Source organism: Ranitomeya variabilis, chromosome 3 (genome assembly GCF_051348905.1).
Source record: "Ranitomeya variabilis isolate aRanVar5 chromosome 3, aRanVar5.hap1, whole genome shotgun sequence".
NCBI classification, from domain to species: Eukaryota; Metazoa; Chordata; class Amphibia; order Anura; family Dendrobatidae; genus Ranitomeya; species Ranitomeya variabilis.
In genome coordinates this window covers 173,097,835-173,112,188 of record NC_135234.1, presented here as the reverse complement: position 1 = coordinate 173,112,188, position 14,354 = coordinate 173,097,835, and the positions used below count along the sequence as shown (strand labels likewise).

The following is a 14,354-nucleotide window of genomic DNA, read 5'->3' as shown; positions in this document are numbered from 1 at the left end:
CTTAATTTTAGATTTCTTTTACATGGAGGAATTGGATGTACTGTATGTGTGGCAGTTTTTCTTTAATTTTATTTATTTTTTTCCTTTTAAAGAGTTTGTCCACTACTTTTACATTAATGACCTATCCTCAGGATAGGCCATCAATGTCTGATTGACTGGGGTCCGACACCTGGCACCCCCCTACCGATCAGCTGCTTTTGGTGACCGCAGTGGCAGCTGCCGGCCGGAAGCACTTACTTGCGGAGCTGACCATCTTCTGATTGTGGCTACCCCAGGGTAATGCACATTCGCTTCCTATTAATTTGAAGGATTGGTCATCAGTGTAAAAGTAGTAGACAGCCTCTTTAAGTCTGAAACCAAACTGGCCATTACTTACATTGTAAAGTTATATTCATCAGCCACCTTTAGGAGTTCTCCACTCTGGGAAATTGGACGCGATCTCCATCTGTTATATGTCTTTGGACATTTCCTTCCCAGAATAGAAATGGTATCACTGTGAATACTTTTTCTGACACATTAGAGAACTGATAAAATCACACATTGGATGGACTTGTCTCTAACAAGTTTCAGTAATTGGTTTTGTTTTTTGTTTTTTTAATTTTTAGCAAGAAGCTCACATTGGTCAAAGAAATGTTGGCAGGATGTGGTGCTGGGACCTGTCAGGTTATTATAACCACTCCTATGGAAATGCTTAAGATTCAGCTGCAGGATGCAGGACGACTAGGTATCTATGATTACTTTGTATTCAATAAGGACTTCAGAAAGGTTAAAAAGAATGCTTCTGGCAAAACCTTTGGTTATGCATTATGCAGGATGCTAGGTGCAGTGCATGAAAGACTGAAAGAGCTGTTGTTATATGTACTCTCCCCTGTAGCCAGCCCCAACCATAGCACATGTATATCCATGTGACAGGTTTGGTTCTTTAATGGTGTTATTCGTTGCCCCACCTCCCATCTATTTATTTATTTATGACACTTTATTTTTCAGCATCTTGCCAGAAGACTGCTACTGGGATACAAAGCCTTACTCAGGGTGCAAAGCATTTGAATACCATTCCTGTGCTCTCAAGAGCTTATAATGTTGGGCCAACGCTGGGGACACAAAAGTTATCTGCTACACAGATTGCTTCCGAACTTCTCAGAACACAGGGTATAAAAGGCCTTTATAAAGGTCTGGGGGCAACGTTATTGAGGTATGCATTTCAAGATCCCATTGCTATTTCTCTTTGCTTGACACGCTTGTTGTTACAGAAATTGAAAAAAAGGAAATAAACTTATACATAACTAGGGAGGAAGAAGGTGAGGAAGGAAGCATTTCTTAAGGTAGTTTAGTGAGCGGCAGCAGGATGAACTTTCATGTTGTTTTTGAAAACTTCCATGATGTGTTGGGGTCTAATCAGTCAGGGCAGCGAGTCCCATTGTATGGGGGAGGCATGGGAGAAATGATTGCTATATTTGGAATGCTATGCCAAGGTATGAGAGAGTTTGTAATTGGTGATGGGTGAATTTGAACAGTAAAGTTCGGGGTCTTTACCTAAAAACTAGTGACACCTTCTCCTGGAAGTCCATGTTACTGTTTGGGTTCGGCATCTGAATAAAGCTTGCTGAAAGGCTGCATTGCATCCAATCAACAAGCTTTTCCGGTGTGGGCACTTCATGCCCCATTACAGCCATGCCAAATGTTGTCATGACTGTGATTAGCCGGCGCAGTATGTTAAAAAAAATAAATAAATACAGTGGCGAAAAAAAGTATTTAGTCAGCCACAAAACATCACTGCTCTAGAGGAGATCTGCATGGAGGAATGGGTCAACATACCACCAACAGCATGTGCCAACCTTGTGAAGGCTTACAGAAAACTGTCACTGCCAACAAAGGATATATAACAAAATATTGAGATGAACTTTTGTTAATGACCAAATACTTATTTTCCACCATAATTTGCAAAATAAATCTTTCCTAATCAGACAAGGTGATTTTCTGGATTTGTTTTCTCATAGTAGTGGTCTACCTATGATGTCAATTACAGGCTTCTCTCATCTTTTTAAGTGGGAGAACTTGCACAATTGGTGGCTGACTAAATACTTTTTTTTCCCCACTGCAAATAAAAAGACGTGGGGTCACCTCTAATTTTGATAACTAGCACAGGTAAAGCAGACAGCTGCGGTCTGCTTTCTGCTCTATCTTGGCTGGCTATCAAAACAGAGGGCCTCCCACGCCGTGTATTTATTTATTTATTTTTTTAATTTAAATAAATAATGACAAAAACTACATGGGGTCCCCCTATTTTTGGGAACCAGCCAAGATAAAGCAAGCGCCGCTGTAGAATTAGTCATTAACCGGCACCTGACTGACGATAACCTTTTCGCCGCCGGTCACAGCCATTGACTCACACTCTGTCCATTCACTTGAATGGTGTCTGGGTTCGGGATTCAGTTCGGGTAATATAACTTTCATTACAAAATTTTCAATATTACTCATATTAATTGATGCAAAATGAATACACTCTACATAAAAAAACTACTACATCTAGTATGTTGTATAACCTCGATCAGTGAATCAGTGGCCAAGTATGTCTCCTGGTCTTAACCCAACCAAACTACTTTGGGGAGTTCTGAAGAGATAGGTTCAGCATCACTCGCCATCCAGCATTCAGGCTCTGAAAGGTGTCTTGAATGAATGGAAGATGATGATGATATAATAAAAATAATAATAATAATCTTTATTTATATAGCACCAACATATTCCGCAGCGCTTTACAGTTTAACAGTTTCAAACACAACAGTCATAAGTAACAATGTTAACAATACAATATTTAAAGCAAAATAAGACGACCCTGCTCATGAGCGCTTACAATCTACAATGAGGTGGGGGAGATACAAAGTACAGGTGTGTATTTACAATGATGTATTTACAATGATGGTCCAGCCATCTTCAGGGTTTGGGGGATAGATGGAGATAGTAAATGGGCTACACACAAACATAAAATGACTGATTAGTGAACGTGGTAGGCCTCTCTGAATAAATGTGTTTTGAGGGAGCGCCTAAAACTATGCAAATTGTGGATGGTCCTAATATCTTGGGGTAGAGCATTCCAGAGCATTGGTGCAGCGCGGGAGAAGTCTTGGAGTGGGAGGTACGGATTAGTGCAGAGGTTAGTCGAAAGTCATTTGCAGAGTGCAGCGGTCGGTTAGGCCGATAGACCGAAATGAGTGAGGATATGTATGGGGGTGCCGCACTTTGGAGAGCTTTGGGTGAGAACAAGTACTTTGAATTGTATCCTGTAATGAATGGGCAGCCAGTGTAATGACTGGCAAAGAGCGGACGCGTCTGAGTAACGATTGGCTAGATGGACAACCCTGGCTGCTGCATTAAGGATAGACTGGAGAGGGGAAAGTCGAGTAAGGGGGAGGCCAATTAATAGAGCTTTGCAGTAGTCCAGGCGGGAGTGGATTAAGGCGACAGTGAGGGTTTTTGTTGTTTCCATGGTGAGAAAAGGGCGGATTCTAGAGATGTTCTTTAGGTGTAAGCGACACTAGCGGGCAAGAGATTGTATGTGGGAGGTGAAGGAGAGATCTGAGTCAAACATAACACCCAGACAGCGCGCCTGCTGCCAGGGCGTTATTATGGTGCCACCCACGGAGAGGGAAATATCAGATTTAGGGAGGTTAGATGGCGGGAGCAAAAGAAGTTCAGTTTTGGAGAGGTTGAGTTTCAGATAGAGAGCGGACATGATGTTGGACTGAGCCCTGAGGTACCCCGACAGTGAGAGGAAGATTAGAACACTGAAGGAGCGGTCAGAAAGATAGGAAGAGAACTAGGAGAGAGCAGTGTCCTTAATGCCTAGTGACTGGAGAGTAGGAGAGGGTGGTCAACAGTGTCAAAAACTGCAGAAAGGTCGAGAAGAATGAGCAGAGAGTGGTCACCGTTACATTTTGGTGTCAGAAGGTCATTGGTCACCTTGATGAGTGCAGTTTCTGTCGAATGTAGGGGGCGGAAACCGGACTGTGAAGGGTCTAGGAGGGAATGAGTGGAGAGGTAACGGGTAAGGCGGGAGAAGACCAGGCGCTCCAAGAGTTTATAGATGAAGGGGAGATTGGAGACCGGTCTGTAGTTATGTGTGCAGAATGGGTCGAGGGCAGGTTTCTTTAGTGATGGAGTAATAATAGTGTTTGAAGGAGGAGGGGAAAATGCCAGAGGAGAGGGAGAGATTAAAGATTGTAGTTAGGTGAGTTGTGACAACTGGACAGAGAGACTGGAGGATATGTGATTGAATTAGGTCGGTGATGCATGTAGTCGGACGAGAAGAAGAGAGGAGCTTGGAGACTTCTTCTTCTGTAATGGGATCGAATGTGGAGAGTGAGCCAGGGGAGATGCAGGGAGGGATGGGAGTCACTGCACTTGGTGTCTGGGAGTGGATTTCTTGACGGATATTATCTATTTTCTCTATAAAGTGGGAGGCCAAGTTATCAGCGCAAATGTCTGTGATAGGGGCTTGTGCTTTTGGCCTAAGGAGGGAGTGAAAGGTGTCAAAAAGTTTCATGGGGTTGTTGGAGATCAGAGTGGTGAAGTAGGTCTGTTTGGCGAGGTGAAGGGCAGAGTTATAGGTCCTTAACATAAATTTGAAGTGTATGAAGTCTTCTGGTGTGCAGGTTTTCCTCCTTAAGCGTTCAGCACACCTAGAGCATCGCTGGAGAAATCGGGTTTGCGACGTGAGCCAGGGATGTTTTTACTCTGTATTTGGAAGTTCTGAGGGTGAGGGGAGCTACTTGGTCAAGGGTGCTTCTAAGAGTGTCATTGAAGTGATGTACAGCCAGATCAGGACAGGAAAAAGAGGAGATTGGGGACAATGATGAGTGTAGGGAGCCTGAAAGTGTGTGAGGGTTAATAGCATGTAGATTTCTGAATGTGTGGTAGGTAGGAGAGTGCTGGGGTGGGCGAGGAATTGAGTGTGATAAATAGAATGTTGTAGTCAGAGAAGGGAAGCGGTGAGTTAACTAGGTAGGAGATTGAACAGAGACGGACAAAGATCAGGTCAAGGGTGTTACCGTCTGTGTGTTTCAGAGGTTAAGAGCTGTGAGAGGCCTAGAGAATTGGTTAGTGATAGAAGCTGTGATGCAGATGTGGAAGTGAGGCTGTTTATGGGGATGTTGAAGTCTCCCATGATAAGGGTTGGTAGTTCTGAGGACAAGAAGTGCGGCAACCAGGCAGAGAAATGGTCCAGGAAGTGGGTGGGTGAGCCTGGGGGCCGGTATATGACCGCTACTCTGAGGGAGAGAAAGAACCTGATGGTGTGGACCTCAAAAGAAGGGAATGAGTGATGGAACTGGGGGGATAACCTGGAAAGTGCATTGTGGGGACAGGAGTATGCCGACTCCATCACCATGTCTGTTTGTGGGTCTCGGGGAATGTGAGAATTGTAAGCCACCATGGGAAATGGCAGCAGGAGAGACTGTGTCAGAGTCCTGGATCCAGGTTTCCGTGAGGGCCAACAAATTAAGAGAGTTTTTCAGAAAGTAATTGTGTAGGAAAGGAAGCTTGTTACGTACAGACCGTGGATTCCAAAGGGCACAATTAAAAGGAGATGGAGTGCATTTAATATTAGTAAGATTCTTAAGATTTCGATGTGGGGTAGGGTAGGGGTTGAAGTTGGTGGATGGTGGACCAGGGTTGGGGGAGATGTCCCCTGAAATCAGTAGGAGTAGGAAGATAAAGAGCAAGTAGTTTTTGGAATTGTATGAAGCTTTTTTGTGCAATGTTTGGGTAAGATGGGCTGAGGTTTTTCAGGAAGGTGAGAGGTGCATCGGAGCTGTACATGGGAGAGAGGAGCTGATGTATACGAGTTGTGATGGAGGGGGGATGGGGCGGTGACTGTGGATGGCAAGGGAACACAGGAGGAAAAGAATAAAGCGCATGGCTAAAAGGGAGAGCAAAGTGTGGGTTACCTGACTCCTGCCCTGACTAATTGCCATGGAATAACTGCTGTATAACGATGCTTATCTTCGCGATGCTTTGCTTCTGGGATGCTCGCGTGCACCCCCACACCCCTAAGGATGTTTCTAAATTTATAGGCTAGAATGCTGGGTCAGAAAAGATGGATTGTGGGAACTGGTTGGTGATAATTTGGCAGCTGGGTTCAGCACACCAGGGTTTTTTTTTGTTTGTTTTTCAGATGATATTGCAATGTTTCACCAACTTGTTCATTCCATGTAGACTTAGTGCTGTTATTAAAAATCATGGAAGTCATACAAAATAGCAGAGGTAGTTTTTGATTTGAGGTGTATTCCTTTTTTCATCAACACATTTCAGTAAAACTGAAGATTTTGTAATGAGTTATATTTTTAGACTTGCTTTCATGTTATGGGTTAAAAAAAAAAATGTTCAATGAAACGGTCTTGTCAATATTCTGCCAATTGTTTTTTATTCAGTGAGATATTAATTAAAATCTTACTTTCAAAGGGAGTGTACTCATTTATGCTGAGCATTGTAACACATACATGTTTGGACAAACATGTTTAATCTATATTCATGAATATAATATACCGTATATACTCGAGTATAAGCCGACCCCCCCCTCCCCCCTTAATTTTGCCACAAAAAACTGGGAAAACTTAATGAGTCGAGTATAAGCCTAGGGTGGAAAATGCAGCAGCTACTGGTAAATTTCAAAAATAAAAATAGATACCAATAAAAGTAAAATTAATTGAGACATCAGTAGGTTGTGTTTTTGAATATCCATATTGAATGAGGAGCCCCATATAATGCTCCATACAGTTCATGATGGCCCCATAAGATGCTCCATAGACACATTTGCCCCATATAATTCTCCAAAAATGTGGATTATGGCCCCATAAGATGCCTCATACAGATATTTGCCCCATATAATGCTGCACATAGCCCCATAAGATGCTCCATACAGATATTTGCCCCATATAATGCTGCACATGGCCCCATACAGATATTTGCCCCATATAATGCTGCAAATAGCCCCATAAGATTCTCCATACAGATATTTGCCCCATATAATGCTGCACATGGCCCCATAAGATGCTCCATACAGATATTTGCCCCATATAACGCTGCACATGGCCCCATAAGATGCCCCATACAGATATTTGCCCTATATAATGCTGCACATAGCCCCATACAGATATTTGCCCCATATAATTCTGCACATGGCCCCATACAGATATTTGCCCCATATAATGCTGCACATGACCCCATAAGATGCTCCATACAGATATTTGCCCCATATAACGCTGCACATGGCCCCATAAGATGCTCCATACAGACATTTGCCCCATATGCTGTTGCTGCGATTAAAAAAATAAAAAATTAAATGCTCACCTCTCAGGCCCCCGGCACTTGCTATACTCACCTTTCCCGTTCCACTGCCGAGCGTCGGTGTGTCTTCTGCGTCCTCTGCACTGATGTTCAGGCAGAGGGCGGCGCGCACTAATCGCGTCATCATGCCCTCTGACCTGCGCGTCACTGCAGAGGACGCGGAAGACGCAGCGGCGGCCGGCGGTGGAACTGGGAACAGGTGAATATCGCGCACTGAGTTATACTCACCTGCTCCTGGCGCGGTCCCTGCACGTCTGTTCCCCGGCGCTGGCAGCTTCTCCCTGTAGTGAGCGGTCACATGGTACCGCTCATTACAGTAATGAATATGCGGCTCTACCCCTATGGGAGTGGAGTAGGGTCCATATTCATTGCTGTAATAAGCGGTACCATGTGACCGCTCACTACAGGAAGAAGCTGCCGGTGCCGGGTAACCAGGGACATACAGGGACCGTGCCAGGAGCAGGAGTGAGTATTATTACACAGCTCTGCTCCCCCTCCCCTGCCAACCCCTGGCTATTACCCGAGTATAAGCCGAGAGGGTTACTTTTAGCCCAAAAAAGTGGGCTGAAAATCTCGGCTTATACTCGCGTATATACGGTATTTATTTTTGGCAAAAAAAATGAACTAAAATGACAAACACTTCTGTTGTGTTCAGTGTTGTCTAAAGTATATTGTGTTTATATCGCACAGGTATTTACAGCATATACTGTGGTTTTCTGCACATCATTTTGCCTCTGAATTACATCAGATTGTTGCTAATCTTGTGTTTTCCCGTTCTCTTACAGGGATGTTCCATTTTCAGTCATCTATTTCCCATTGTTCTCCAACATCAATAAGCTGGGGATGTCCTCTCCAGATGGGAGAGCTCCTTTTCTTCACTCGTTCTTTGCAGGCTGTGTTGCTGGCTCCACGGCAGCTGTGGCTGTCAATCCTTGTGACGGTAAGATATCAAACGTTTTATCTATTTTTACCATAGTGTGTGTTCCCCGAGCCACATTTGACATATAAATGCGTTCCTTGTTAAGCCTCAATGGTCAAATTTAACTTTTCAGTGATAAAGACTCGTCTTCAATCATTGAACAAAGGAGCCAATGAAGAGGCCTACAGTGGAATAATAGACTGTGTCCGGTAAGGAGATTGTGTGGCCCCTTCTATAATTTACTGTTCACCTACGCTTGTAACTCTCCTAATCTTGGGTCTTTGTATTAATTTTCAGGAAAATCTGGATAAATGAGGGCCCATCTGCCTTTCTGAAGGGATCTGGTTGCCGGGCATTAGTTATTGCACCCCTTTTTGGTATAGCTCAAGTTGTCTACTTCCTTGGTGTGGGAGAAGCAGTTGTGGAGTTTGCTCAGTTCAGAAGCCTGTCATCTCCGTAACTCCAGCATTCCACAAGATTTGAAGAAAAATGACCACACAAGGATTGCATTTTCACCTTCAATTTTGGATATAATTAACTTTGTTTTATATGAAGCTGGAGGAATCTAGTTTTAAGTTACCTCTGCCCCCATTTTTATTTTACAGCACTTTTACTTCAACACCCCAAAATGTTTATATGTCTATATTTTACTAAAGTGGAATAGCACTTGTTTACTGCATCGATGCAACCAGTTAGATGTGTACTTAGGGAGTTGTATGTTTACTATGCATTCCCTATTCTCACATCAGAGGGTCATTCTTGTATGTTAACAGAAAAAATGAGATTGATATTGCAAGTCGCCAAGGGTTTTCCTAAGAGGTCACTATCTGATAGCTACAAAGTACAGTTTTCTTGGACATGTCCAAGAATTGTATGTGTAGTCTATTCTGGATGATATGGGTCTGAATGTTTGTACTTGAAACCCAAGACTTTTTTTTTTTTTTTTATATTGAATAGCTTTTTGGAAAAGATCGTTTTCTAGTCCATGAAACTGAATGATACAAATGGTTCACTGGACCAATACCATTCTGTGCAACGTCTGGTGTCTATTATCAAAACTTGAATATTCTTCTGTGCAGCTACCGGAAAAGTGTTACGGTTTGTTTCGTAATAACTTTGTATATATTTCTGTGTGGGGGAAGGGTTTCAGAACACTCAGACACGATCGTTATTAGTAGAGTTTATTTTTGCTAACTGTGTGTGGTTCACCAGCCATTGGAACCGATTGCCGAATTAATACACTTTTGGCAAATTTGAGACGATAGCCTTGTCATTTCTCTGACTTTACTTTAGACTGGAGAATCTGCAAACAAAGAATGGGAATTTCCCCGTCGAAGCGTGGGCAGGAGGGAAGGTCCTGTACTGTACACAGACTACTTGAGTATAGTGAACAGATGCAGTTGAAAGGAATTACTGTTAACTGACCATTAATACAGCTCTACACCATAGTTTTTTTGAGTAGATTGAAGCAAAGTAACTTATTTTAGCATATTACAAAAATCACAACTTTGCAATGTCCGGAGGATGATTTAAATAACAAGCAGCTCTTTAAAGAAAATCAGGTGTTTCTTGGAGGTGCCAGGAGCTCTGATGAAACAGTCTTTTTAATGGCTCTAACCAGATGCTCTTGTTGCAGTTCCAGACCACTCTTGTCCATAAACTGGATTTGGTATACTAGACACAGCCCATCGAATAGAGTGGCACTGTCTCTGGAGGGGACATAAAAATGGCACCCTAGTTAATTGTTTTCCCTAAATCCTTAACAACCAAAAGTCATAAAACCAAGGTTTCTGGTTGAGATTCACAGCTTCAAAAATGGAGAACCTGTCAAACAGTAGTGTATGCTGTAGTTTTGGGATACTTTCAGTTTATTCTTTATAACAGGAGGCTCCCTGACTGACAGTTTCACAATTCTGCCATCCTCCTGCAACAATTACCGTAGATGTGTTCCCCAGAACTACAGCTAAATGGCTGACGGCTCTGAAGTGTTTCTATGTATGAACGCTCCCAAGTGTCAGTGTCCCCCCCGCTATCTATAGATAGATAGATAACACAGGTCTGCAAAAAAAAAATTTTTTCAAGGGCTGTCTTGGTTATTCCACGTAATCTTTATGTTTTGAAGTGCACTGAATCCGAAAATGACCTCCGTTTTGTCATAGGACATCACGTTTTCTGACAATTTAAGTAACTATGTTAAATAAGACAATACCTCAAAATAAATGAAAATAGACTTATAAAATTAATTTTTTATTACAAAGGTTTAATGAAAATCATTTTTTAACTGCAATGAGCTCATTAACACACTAAAATCGATTCTTCTTCCTTGTGAGGCTTCTCTTGGTACATTTACGCTTGTAAGTAGCATCTGGAATGTCTCTCTGAAGCGTCCAACAGTAGTCTGCCATCATTGTAATGCTCCATCTTCCCTGGTATCTTCTTTCCATCTCTTTAATGTCCTGGTGGAATCGTTCACCTTGCTCTTCACTCACAGCTCCCAAATTTTCAGGAAAGTTGTCAAGGTGGGAATGGAGGAAATGCACTTTCAAACTCATCAGGCAACCTAAAGCTTGAAATGCTTTCAGCATTCGTCCGACGATCTTTTTAGTCAGGGTCTTTGTTATTGCCTAAAAATTTCTCTACGACCTCTCTAAATGCAAACCACCCTTCTTTTTGAGGATGCGTCATGGTATTGATAAACTCTTGATCAGCTATAAGCCTTCTAATGTCTGGTCCGACGAACACACCTTCCTTCAATTTTGCCTCCGAGAGACCTGGAAACTTGGTGACCAAGTATTTGAAGCATTCTCCATCTTTTAGAAGTGATTTTACGAATTGCTTCATCAATCCCAAGCCTGCTTGTTCAGCTTGCAACATGTTGATGCTGGTTTCATTAACTCACTCTGAAAGTTCTTTTCTTTGAAAGTTATATTTTTATGGCATTGTATATCTTCAATGCATTGATGTGAATTAATTACCGTAATAGTAATTTTGACTTTCAAAACCCTAAGATAAAAAAAAAAAAATACCAAAAATTGAGAAAAATATACTAAATTTGAAGAGCATTTTGCATTTCGTGGCAAATCCTGACGTCCAGGATTTTTTTCAATATTTTTTTTTCGTTTTCAGCACACCAAAATACATGGAAATTAGATGAAAATAATCAAACAGCTTTTTAGTCCCAGACCTGTGTAATGTATAAGTGTGTTTTTTGGGGGGGGTTTTTTGTTTTTGTTTTTTAAATATCTTCTACCTGACTCATTCAATCCCATGGTTGTTGCTAAATGTCACCCTGTATTGGGTTGTATTATGGCGGTGTTACCTATCGCTTACCACCTTAGCTTATAGAAGTAGACCAGTATATGTAACTGATATGGTACTAGGAGCATTGCACTCATTTCTATTCATTTAATCTGCAAAGTATATTTTGCACAAGTCAATTTTAAAGTCTGCTCTTCACTTTTGTCTTTCAGCATTTCTGTATGAAAAGGATATGCATAATCTTTGACCTTTTTCATGTAGGGTACTGTATTATCGGAAAATGCAAGATACATATGAGATCTTGCTGCTGGTCTAATTGATTGCCTAGTTTAGGTCACAAATAAAAAGCTGGTTTACCTATGAGAGTCCAAATGAGTCAAATGTACAATCCTTTATACATTGCAAGTAACTGGTGCCTTTCTGCGGGATCCGTATTATGTCATATTAACTGTGAATTCATTGTAAGTTCTCACTGCTTGACTAATATGTAATAATTTAGCCCTTTATGACATTGTTTATACTTGGAATTCCTTGAGATTCCTTGCATAACTTCATGTATGGCTGCATACTATAAAATGCTCTACCTGACTATAAAGCATTTTGAACCCTTAAACACCATGTTAGTGTATATGTTGGTCAGTAAAATATTATAACAAAATCCTAAGTCTTATTTCTCTTATCAGAAATTTTGCATTTAAGTGCGTTTACTACATGATAAAGCTTCTCCGGTTTTATAAACATTTTTGTAACTGCAATTTAAGTACCAAATGGTATAATTAGGAGTCTGAAGAAGTCACGGAATGGCAACAGAATACATGGTCACGTTATAATTCAAGTCGCGAGTATTTCTGTATATATTTTTCAATGTTTTAGCTTTGCATGACTATTTTGTATAAAGGGAGAAGTTGCTCTAAGTTCACAATTATGGTTTATTTGAAATGATTGCCAAGAACAATGAACATTTCTTTTGGACAATGATTGGTTATTTTAATCGACATTGTGAGGCTATTGTCATCTTGCCTTATGTCAGTATGACATATAGATATTTTTATTTGCTTTATAAACAAATGATCTAGTCAAGTCACATTTTGATGATGATTCCTTGTCTTATGTTTAAAAAGTAATATTTTTACAGGCTGTCTTTTCCAGGACGTCATCCTGACAGCACTATGGAGGACGTCCTCCTCCCCTTGCTGGGACAGGAAACACACGAGAGTTTAAAAGGTCCGGTCCCACCCCCAATCCTTAGTGTTTTTCCTGTCCCTGCAAGGGACGCACGAGAGAAGCTGCGCAGCTTACCGGAGCTCAGGGGGATCGTGTGGCTCGCTAAATCCTTCCCCCTGTCAAGAGGCTCAGGGCAGAAACCCTCCAGAGGGGGGTCCCTCTGCTCCAAAGACCAGCAGCCGCTCCTCCTGGTGGGAGGCTCTCGGCTGCGGACGCGGTTCCCAAGGTCGGCAGCAGCACAGTGGACGCCGGGCTCCGACTCTTCCGGCAGAAGTTCCGGGGACCGCGTCACTTCCGGTTCGCGGCATCCGTTACCGTCACTTCCGGTAACGCTGTATGTACGGGGGAGGCGTGCGCACCAGAGTGGATCGCTCAGGGATTGTAGCACTTCGGTCAGACGCTGACAGCTGCGGGGACCTGCTACTCCGGAGCCATGGAAAGCATGCCACCCGAGGAAGGGGTAAGTGCGCATAGCGCAAACTCCCCTAGCACCCTGGAAATAAGCAGCCACCCTGTTACTTTCCCTATCTTATATCGTTTAAGGATAAGGGAACCCCCGCTGTCCCCCCTGGTCAAGTTAAGAAGTCCGGCAAGGCCTCTGGGAAATCCAGTAGATGCCCTATATGCAGTGTGAAACTCCCGGACGCTCATGGCAAAACCTTATGTGCAGATTGCACATCCAAGGTTGAGAGATGAGCAGCCCACTTTATTATCCGAGATGAGGTCCTTAATACGAGAAGAGGTCCAAGCTTCTCTGGCTACCATGGTGGAAAAGTCCAGCCCTATGCCCAGTCGCAAAAGGGCCAGACGGGAGCTGGAATATACTTTTTTGATGACAGGTCTGACTCTGAAGACCTTGTCTCTGAAGAAGAAGGCGAGCTCCTCTCTGGAAGCCAGGATCATCAGAGGATATACCTTTTCCAGGCGGAGGACACGAATGATCTGGTGCAGGCGGTGCGATGCACTATGCAAGTAGAAGAGACATCTAAGCCACAATCCAGGCAGGACCTGATGTTTGGGGGACTTATGTCACGTCGGCAGACCGTCTTCCCAGTTAGTGAGCATATCAAGGCCATGGTACTTGAAGAGTGGAAGGAGGCAGAACGTCGGCTGATATTGTCTAAAGACTTTAAGGCGCGCCTACCCTTTGAGCCGGATGATGTAAAGCTATGGGACGAGATACCCAAGGTGGATGTCCCGGTGGCGAAGGTCGCCAAAAAGACAGCTATACCATTCGAGGACTCATCAAACTTGCGCGATCTGATGGATCGAAAGGCGGACATATTGCTAAAGAGAGCCTGGGAATCTTCCGCGGCTCTAATTAAGACCAACATTGCAGCTACCTCGGTAGCCCGGTCTATGCACCTTTGGATGGGTCAATTAGAGGAGCATCTCTCTAATAAGACCCCAAGGTCAGAGATCCTAAACTCTCTACCCATAATGAAATCTGCCACAGCTTTTCTATCTGACATGACGGCTGAGTCAGTCAGGTTTTCAGCCAGAAATGGATCATTGTCCAATGCGGCTAGAAGAGCGGTTTGGCTAAGGTCTTGGTCTGGCGATAATGCTTCCAAAACAAAATTGTGTTCAATTCCCTTTTCAGGGGCAAGGG

General features: G+C 42.8%; 1 protein-coding gene across 3 annotated transcripts in view; it reads left to right on the top strand.

Moving 5' to 3' along the window:
- The window catches only part of LOC143815565 (mitochondrial glutamate carrier 1-like), a 49,296-nt gene extending 39,779 nt beyond the window's left edge, over positions 1–9,517 (top strand). For all 3 annotated transcript variants that reach the window (XM_077294886.1, XM_077294887.1, XM_077294888.1), the window contains 5 exons: positions 606–724; positions 988–1,192; positions 8,127–8,281; positions 8,394–8,469; positions 8,558–9,517. In XM_077294886.1, the coding sequence (XP_077151001.1) occupies positions 606–724; positions 988–1,192; positions 8,127–8,281; positions 8,394–8,469; positions 8,558–8,720 (718 nt within the window). In that variant the 3' untranslated portion in view covers positions 8,721–9,517. The remainder of the gene's footprint in view (positions 1–605; positions 725–987; positions 1,193–8,126; positions 8,282–8,393; positions 8,470–8,557) is intronic.
- The last annotated feature ends 4,837 nt before the right edge of the window (positions 9,518–14,354 follow it).